Source organism: Larus michahellis, chromosome 6 (genome assembly GCF_964199755.1).
Source record: "Larus michahellis chromosome 6, bLarMic1.1, whole genome shotgun sequence".
NCBI lineage: Eukaryota > Metazoa > Chordata > Aves > Charadriiformes > Laridae > Larus > Larus michahellis.
Genome location: NC_133901.1, coordinates 42,998,718 through 43,008,456, shown reverse-complemented (window position 1 = coordinate 43,008,456; position 9,739 = coordinate 42,998,718). Strand labels below are relative to the sequence as shown.

Sequence of the window (9,739 nt, the reverse complement as noted above, 5' to 3'; positions counted from 1 at the left end):
AGTTTTTCAGATATCCACATCAAGGCAGCTTCTGAAGTCCATGGTGGTCACCACTCATGAACCAGGTTCATGAGGTGGTCAGCCCACAGTAGTGGTCCTCTTGTGACTCAGAGTCACAGCTGCTATTGACTTACTACATTAACATCAGTGAGAAAGACTGAAGTGGTAATTTGCGGGGAGGTGAAGATAAAGCTGCATAAGGGATTAATGAAATTAAATCTGATCCTTTATGAAATTAGTGATACTTCTTCAATTTATTTAAAAGCTTGCAATTCAATTCACCAACTACTCAGTATGTTTTTTGGCTTGCACACAAAATAAACGTGGATTTTTTTAGACATGTCACTGGATATGTCTCTTTCAGTTCTTAAAGACTGATGCAAGCTCATCGATAACATGTTTTTATATAGAGGTCAAAAATAATCATACACAAACATTTTGATGTTTATTATTAGCAGGCAGTAGAATTTATTTTCATTTATCAAAACCCCCAAGTTTTTTGAAAAGGATCTTCATGTCTTTAGGCTATAGCACCATCCTGTGGTCACTTTAAGAAGCAACACTGGTGGGGGAAAAAATTAAGCGCTCGACAAAAAGACTGGTGCAAAAAGTTTCAGTTACCCACAGTATTTTCATTATGTCCTGCTGTAATGCTAATGTAAAAATCCCAGTTTTCAATCTAACCATTATCAGTGTAATTAGTGAAGATATTCCACAAACTACACAATAGTTTAATTTCCTGGTATTGCGTATTGAGGGAAAAAAGGTTTAAAACTACATAGTCTTCAACTATACCTTCCAGAACTCTAATGCAAAATTTAATACTGGAATTTACATAAAAAAGTGTTATAATTATCTTTATAATGTACTGAGAACAGCTTACATGATGTTCACATATCAACACTTTCTAGCTACTGTAAATAAGCCTATCTTTAAAGCCAAGATTATTTCTGAACAACAGCAAAAAGAGAATAGAAATTGATCTTAACTTCTTCCTGCTTGCAAACTAAAAGTGAACTCTAACAAGAGTAGCAGCCGATACATTTCTGCAATGAGAAAACAAATTCTGAGATTTTATATAGTTGTGTACTCACAGATGCGATATCCCCTTGATTGGTCTTCATTTGCTTGAATCATAAAAACCAGAGTGAATTTAGCAGGCTATACATAAGCACCTGTATAATTTTATAACCAAGAGTACCTAAGTATATTAGCTCAAACCTCTTAACTTGGATATCACTACACAAAAAGAATGTTGCATACAGAAGGAACAAATACCAATTACAGAATCCTCCCACCCCTTTATTTTTTCTTTTTTTACTTGAAGAGCTTGAAGCAAATTTATATGGATAAAACCAACGTGTAGTGAACCAGGATATGCTCAAGTAAAAGTACTACTCAATTTTGACTTGCTTCTGGCTTTGCTATAAACCAGCGATGAAAATCAGAAGAAGGAAACATTGGTTTTACTGTTGTGCCCAAATTTTGTCCAAGGAATACAGAGCCTGAACTCATAGAGCACCAAATAATTCTGAACACCACTGAACAATAAAAGTGATCATTAACAACTTATTCAAAGACTGTGGGGAAAAAAAACATAAACGAGGTATTAAAAAGTAGGGAATTATTTAGTTACAGTATTACGATTTCCAAGTCATTACATTTTTAAGGCAGAATCTTATAGTAACAAAACACATAACTAATGTGTACTAAAATAAGGTTATTTACTTAAAAATGATACATTGGACATAATTTGTGTACAGAACAAGCAATTCATGGTAAACTCAATAAGGCACCTTCTAAAGCAGATGCTGTACAAAATACATTAGTGTGTTACATTTTTAAAGGAGTATTCTACACTTCTGGCATATAACACACACAAGAGTGTGACCATTTGTCTCGTTCCACTCTTCTTTCATATTTTATTTACATCTTCTCTAGGTTAACTACAATGTTATTTATTCTTCTTGTATACAATATAGTACATTTCATTTTGGGCACGGCATGTCAGAGCACAAATGTCACTACATGATGTGGGCTTCTGTAATTGCATTCAAAGGCAAAATATTACAAAGCAACAAGTACATGAGATTCGTTCAAAAATTAGAAGTAATGTGCACTCCACTTCTGCAATACCAACCAAGGCTAATACACCATGGCTCCATAAAGCACTGTATTGTGCAACATTGCCAGCCATTTTTAGACATCACCCCTATTTGCAATAAAGATCATGGGCACAGGAGAAAGACTTGACTCCACAGGCACTGACAGAAGAATGAGGAAGTGCTAAATCATTCTTAACAGTTGAAGACGATAAGCAGGTAACTTCCCTTTAAAACCATCTGCAGTAGCCAAAGAATGCTTTTTAACTCAGTATCTTTGCTTTTCGAACATTTTAGACCGTTAAAATACAGTCTATGAAGGCAGAGTAGATGAAATGTATCCAAATGATTTGTTTTATAAACACATTCAAACGGTCAATTAGATCAAGATCTAAAATTTGATTCTAGACTACTATGGAGGTAACTTAAAATATTGATTTTATATTTTATTCAATACCTCAAAATAGACTAAGAAAATAATTGGGGAAAAGTGACAGAGATAGGGGAAAAATGTCAGTTTCTTGAGTAAAACTCAGGAAAAATTACATATTGAGTAAAACTCGGCATAAACTCAAAATGTAAGCCTACATTTTTCTGTAGGACTACCATGTTTCTTGTGGAATTCACAAGTTAACCAGGAACACAGAAACTTTCCTTTCAGTTGCTGTAACAGTAAGAATTATATAAGCGACTCCAATTATTTTCCACTTAACTGAAATCACATGGAGCGGGTTAAATAAACAAATAAATAAATAAAACCCCTCCATATGTGAATGTTTAAGAACTTCCAAGGCACAATCTTGAGACTCCCGAAGATATTTTCCACACTTCTGATTTTTATATTAAAAAAAATAGAATGAAAACACATTTGCCAGTTTTGGGTGATAATTTTTTTGGACGACAAATGCTTAAAATTTTGACGCAAATGAGACTAATCATACTCCAACAGAAGAATCCTATTACCCCTCCCTGACCTTAAAGGCTTCCGAACTCCACAGTTCTGCATAAAGCAACAACTTAGCTTTAGAATTTGCACTAAGGATGCTTAATTACGTAAAAATTAATGGGCTAACTTTAAGCAAAGATTTTTTTCCAAATGATTGCTAAAATATCAGTATAGACACACTTAGGCTCCAAAGAGTGAATGACTTTGCATGGAATGTACATTCGTGCTCAAGTGCTTTATGTAACCAGGTCCTTTAGCAGTAACATTTTTGGGAATATCGGGGAATCACGGAATGCTAAAGATCTAGCAGCTCCTGTTCAGGACCATGACAACTGCACATGCATGATACGTCCGAGTATGAAGCTAGTAACTGAAATGCTGAAAAATTAAGGGTTTTTTCCCTCAAAGACCATCTTCGTAGCAGTCAGCTCACATCTTCTGCATTAAAGTGAATGTGTAAATCAATTCAAGTCTTAAGATGTCTACCAAAGATCACCATCCTATTGCCTTGAAAATGCCTAAACAATGGAGGAGAAATTATGTGGATAATTAAAAACTATCGGAATTCACACTTCCAGCAATGGCTTCCTGAAGACTTGGGAAAAAATGAATTAAAAAATTCATAAAACAAGTTTACAGTTAATAATTTTGTGGCAACTTCTAGAAGAAACAAAAAAAATATTCTAAATAGGAATGGGTTAATTTAAATAGACCTCCATGCTCTGAAAGTTCAAGCTAGCAGGGTATTTACACAAACATTTTTCCTTCTTATCGATAAAAATCCTAGAGAAGGGGGTAAAAAAAGAAAAGCTTAACTCTTACTTTTTTTGGCTCATACCAAATATTTTCCAACTACCTGTGCAAAAATTATGTGCGAAGACATGAGTAACAATTTCAAACTCATCACACATTTCTTGGCAATGGACGGAGAAATTTTCTTTTAAAAAGTCCTTTATCATGAGAATTGTGGCAAAATATCATATATCTCTTGCTGTTTTCAAATAAGTTAAAATCATGGCTGACACGCCTATGAACTTTTCTGTGAGAATACGTATTAATACTTAAAGACATTACTGAACAAAAGTAATGACTTTATTTTTTTTAAAAAAAGACATGTCCCTCGAAATAGCTAGTTTTCTATAAAATATGTAGAACTGTTAAATAAAGTCTGTACATCACAATAGAAAATAAAAATACTGCAATCTTTTGCCTGACCATTTACATTATGTGAACTACAGAATAAGAACAAAAAAATAACATGTTAGAAAGTTGTAATTGTTCACAAATCACTTTAGTTCTGTATTACATTGTTTTCTATCAGTTGTATTTTCAAGGGAAATTTAAACACATATCAAAACAATCTCCATGTACATATTTTAAGACAACAAAAATCTGGCATAAATCAATCTGAAGTTTTAACATTTTTTCATCATTTTTAATATTATTCCTATTATTCCTAACTTTTTTCTTCAAATCTCAACTATGGCGTGTGTGTGTGTGCATGTATATAATTGTACACATGTACCTAGGACTAAGTGGTTTTTTGTTCACTAAAGCACAAAACACACCATATAAATAACTTCCCTTTTTAAAGTTATCTAGAACAAGATTTACAGTACAAAGTTATAGGCACTTAAATTATCAAATAAGTTCAATGGTTCCAATACTGTGTGTTCATTCTTCCGATGATTCACGCATTTGAAGCTTCAACTGGAGTTATAGTACTATTTTCTAACTTCAAAGTAGAAGTGCCAAAAGAGTTATAAATCAGTAATTCTGCCTTTACAGTAACCTTATGGAGGGGTTCTGGTTTTTAATCAACTTGTCTGGATCTGTGAAGAAAAGGAGGGAACTACAATTTCTTGTGCATGCCAAATAGTTGGCACAATAGGACTAAATTTTGCAATTATGTTGACTTACTTTATCTGCATGGATTATCTTTCAATGCCATTCCTCTCAAACGTGCCTAAGTAAAACTTAAAACACCCACTGATTTACCTTGTCTCAAATCTTGCGTTTTGCAGCTGTCCACTAAGTGGCCCACAGATGTAGCCTCCCACATGTACATCGGGACAAGCCAGCTCAAAATCTCCTGCACGTTGTGGATATTATCTTCAACAGTTCACATACTCAGTTCTCCTGGCCTTGACTTTGACTGTATTCTCTAACCTTCCAAGTGCCTGGCCTGCGTCTCCTGCCTTCCCTCTGTTGTGTCTGTAAACTAGACTTGTTCTCAAGCCTTTCAAAACTCATCTTCTGCCTGGTTTTGTCAGATGATGAACAAGCACGCTCCTACAGCTGACCGATTCCTTCCTGTATGGAAAAAAGTTCAGAGCATTGCAGACACCTACCAGTGAGTCCCAATAAAGTAGAAAGGCAAAACACGTCATCGATGGTCTTTCTGTTGAGATGTTAAGTATTCTACAGCGAAAACACTGGTTGTATGTGGCACTGTGAAAAATATGCCAAATTTGCCAATTACGGAGCTGACTAGACTGTAAGTGAGATGACCAAGGCAGTCTATATGTCTAAAAAAGATTGTTTCAAGCTCTCTACAGACTCAGGCAGGCATTCCTTAATATGTTAATGGTTCACATTTTTACAGTTCTCCTTGTGACCAAACCAAGAATAGAAATAAAATTAAAACTGAGATTCTGGAAGATAACTTAATGGCAAGGAGTAAATTCTGTAGCAAATCTCTGATTGTGAAGGCACAAAATGCAGAGCCCTGACCATAAAACTTTGTTCATTTAAATGGTTTCTTATCTATTCCAAATGACAGCAAAATAATCCTGGCACACACATAAAGGCATAAGGAACTGTTAAACTGAGTAGTATCACAAACAGATTCATAACGTACAGGCTGTTTCACAAAAACTTGCATGGATTGACTAGGTTTTATCAGGTAGAAGGCAAAAAAAAGCTTATATTCTCCATCTCTGTTGAATCCATATAGCTTGTTAGGCTTTCACAGAAAGCACTGTAATCTGAACATTCAATTCAGTACCCAGAGTTTTACTGGAGACTCACTAAGTATGACTGAAGTCTCAATGCAGCTCAAACAAAAACAAAATGTGTATTTTATCAAGGCTGTCCATATACGTAGCATGTAGCGTACAGATGCTCTCAGTATCACAGTCTATGAAGTACTGAAAGATTTGATTAGCAGCCTGTAGAAATGTGCTGAGAAAATACACTGAATCTCAGTTATTTCCTCTTTCCACATAGGTCTCACCCATTTTTGAGTGAAAAGATCTAGGAGTCCACCTTTGCTCTCCCATGTCTGTTTACTATGTCAAATCTTTACATCTTGTGACTCCACCATCTTGGCAAGCGTCTTCTTGATCCTCAAGGCAGTGAGCCGTGAGGCAGGATTATGAGCCCAGCATTCAGACATCAATTTCAATATTGCTCTTAAACACTGTAAAATAAGAAACAAGGGAACAGTATTGTAACAAGTGACAGTCCTGAGAGGTGTATACTTTTGGTTTGCTGCCAAGCCCAAATTATAGAACTCTGAAGTACAAATGTGCAACTTCTACATTTTCTCCAAAATTGCTGACAGAGAACTATTATAAATACATCAACTGAAAAAAACCCAAAACACCCCACCAGCAACCATGTCCCACTCCTTCTGTTTCCTCCCCTTCACTGCCTGGTATTACAGTAGCTGGCACTAACTGAAGCGTTTCTTTAGTTTCACAAAGAAGCGTTACCAGAACTTATCATTACAACTCAAGAACAGCAGTACAAAACCGGTAGCAATAAGTAGAAAAATGTCCATATATATGTCAGAAAAACTGTGGAGAACTTTTCCCACTGAAAACGAAGATACGACAAAAGTTCTTTCAGCAGTCAAAAAATAATATGGAAAAAATTGGGAAATCCGAAAAGAAATCAAGAATTTGGGGAAAAAAGGATATGGCATATCTAGCTTGCTATGTGAAATAGTTACATCTTAGTTACTGTATTCAAGCATGCTTAATTTTAATATTTTAGTTACAGCATAGTTGCCCTGGAATGTACAGTAAAAAAGAAAAAAAGAGGAAATCTACAAACACAAAGAAATTGTTTCGTATTCCATGAAACACCTTAAGTGACAAGCCAATATGCTATATACATTAAGACTAATAAAACCCATTAAAAACTCATTTAAGTTTTAGCTCCAATCAAAACTCTGAAAAATATTCTGCTGACTAAAAAGAAGATCCCAGAGCAGTATTCATACACTTCAATGCTGCGTAAAGATATAATCCCCTTAGATTACTGAAAAGATACATTAAAAAAAGACAGTATTTTGAGTTGACTTCAAACATATCTTTCTCCTGTTGTTGCTGTGAGGTTTTCAAAATATCAGAATGGCTGAACGTAGTCCCTATTTAACAATGTTTCAGTATTTATTAAACTAAAATACCCTTCCATACTAGTGAACAAACTGAACTAATTTTTCCTTTGAGCATACTCACTTCATCACTATTCCATCTATTCGATACTACTGGGCGGAGGCGTTTGACACACACCACTTCTCTCATGTCCTCATAGGATGGATCATTTGGCACCATGTCATAATATGGCAACTGATACTCTTCAACAATACCTGGAGATAATTATGAAAGATCACGAACCATTACAAAAAAATAATAAAAAAAAATAATCTATATATCTACTCTGAGATTTCCTTAGCCAGGAGCAAAAGTTAACTCAGTTTTGCGTCAAGGCAAACCCAGCACAGTGTTGTATGTGATGAAAATCTGAAAATTTCACTATAACAATCAGACATTTCCCAGAAAAACTCCAATATTATGAATATTAAGTTTAATAGCTACAAGAATTCCTTGCAGCCCCTTTGACTTTGATACTCAATGTAGAGTTTGACATCTTCTAATCTACCACATGCTACAAAGAAACAGAGGGAAAGTGTAAGATGGAAGAAGAAGAGAATACAAGTAAAGATCTATAAGGTCACAAAAGAAGAGTGAAAGAAAAGGAAGGACAAATCACAAAAATACGTGTAAGGAGAAAACCGAATTACATCAGAAAGGCAAGAAAGTATAACAGAAGAATAATACCTTATCAATTACATTTTAAAAGTTTTATTAATAATAGAGAGTGAAATATATCTGCATCCCACTATTTCTCCTAGACCAGTCACTCTGCTGTTTCAACGAGGAAAAAAAGCTTGAAATGCTCAAGTGTAACAATCAAAAAGTTCAGTGATTTTTCAAGCTGTGGTCTGGACAGACTGTTACTACTGCATTTAAAGAATGCAAGCCTGTTGATATAGCAGGCTTGTTATATTATTTCCTGGAGAAGTATTGTTAAAGTGAGACAAGGGCCTGGAAGATTTTATACCGAATATTTAAAAGTTTACCTCCTGTGACGCAGCGCCGAGCCATTTCCCAAATGATCAGCCCAAAACTGTAGATGTCAGCCATGATGTATGGCTGGAAATGGTTTTTATTCAGGCTTTCATCTAGGACCTCTGGAGCCATGTAACGTTTTGTTCCCACTCTAGTATTCAAGGGAACATCAACTTCGTTTGTGTCACTATATGAAAATATTAAGAAGTTAGTGAATTTCGGACTATTACAAGACACTGTATGAAATCCTGTATGATGCAACCATTACACTGCAAAGGTCCCTTTTACAAATCAAATTCTTTATTTTCTTTCCCTCTCAATACTACACTTAGGCTTATGTTTTCTTTCAGGCTCTATTGCAGCAAAAGACAATTCTTTGGCTCCATTGAACCTAAAAAAGTATTCTATAATACTATTGTAGCATTACTTTTTCAATTAAGTTTCAACTCCCTTTACACTGTTCAGATTTTCTATGAGTTAATCTATAATGAAACTACATTATAGTAACTATTATGAAAGGCCAGTTTTGAGTGACAAATGATTAGCCTCCTCTTCCTTTTCTTTACAAAGCTACTTTTATTTTCCACAAGAGTCATTTCATTGTTCTCTTAACTTATTTTCATCTTGATGCTTACCAGCATTCAAAGGAACAGCAGCATTTTACTCTCAAAAATGAAAAAAACTGAAAGCATGCAATCAAATTACTCCGTCTTCCTTACAAATTTGACATCTGGCGCATTAAAAAAACCCAAACAAAACACAAAAGTTTTCCCATTACAGAGGGTTTGTTCATCTACCTGTTAAACTTGACTGCAAGACCCAAGTCAGCAATGCAGCAGGTTCCATTTTTCTTTATCAAGATGTTTTTACTCTTCAGGTCCCTGTGTGCAATAGCAGGCTTGCCTTGTGTCCCATAAATTTCTGTGTGTAGATGGCACAGGCCACATGCAGCAGAATACGCCAGTTTGAGGAGAGCCCTGTTGTCTAGCGTGGTGCATTTCAGAAAATCATACAATGATCCATTTTCATGGTAATCTGTAATCAAGTAAAGCTGTGTCCAGGAGCCAGTGCCTTTAATATCTGCAGCTATGAAACCTATGAAATATAAAAACAAAGTTACAATTTATTTGTACACAATTTTTTTATACAACAGATTTAGTAAGAGCTCCTAAAGCTATATTGTCTTGGAGTGTATCATAAGATACCTGTTACCTTTATGAAAACTAATAATGTAAAGCTCAGATTTCAACTACGCATGAAGTTACCGTTCCAGTCTTCCAGCAAAAAGATTGCAGGCACGTTTGCAACCAAGAGCAGCAAGATTCTACCCT

The 9,739-nt window shown here is 35.1% G+C and overlaps 1 protein-coding gene across 3 annotated transcripts in view; it reads right to left on the bottom strand.

Moving 5' to 3' along the window:
• Positions 1–328: 328 nt before the first annotated feature.
• BMPR1A (bone morphogenetic protein receptor type 1A) overlaps positions 329–9,739 on the bottom strand; it is an 86,182-nt gene continuing 76,771 nt past the window's right edge. For all 3 annotated transcript variants that reach the window (XM_074591045.1, XM_074591047.1, XM_074591046.1), the window contains exons 10-13: positions 9,206–9,503; positions 8,420–8,595; positions 7,515–7,645; positions 329–6,469 (exon numbers count right to left, since the gene is read on the bottom strand). In XM_074591045.1, the coding sequence (XP_074447146.1) occupies positions 6,344–6,469; positions 7,515–7,645; positions 8,420–8,595; positions 9,206–9,503 (731 nt within the window). In that variant the 3' untranslated portion in view covers positions 329–6,343. The remainder of the gene's footprint in view (positions 6,470–7,514; positions 7,646–8,419; positions 8,596–9,205; positions 9,504–9,739) is intronic.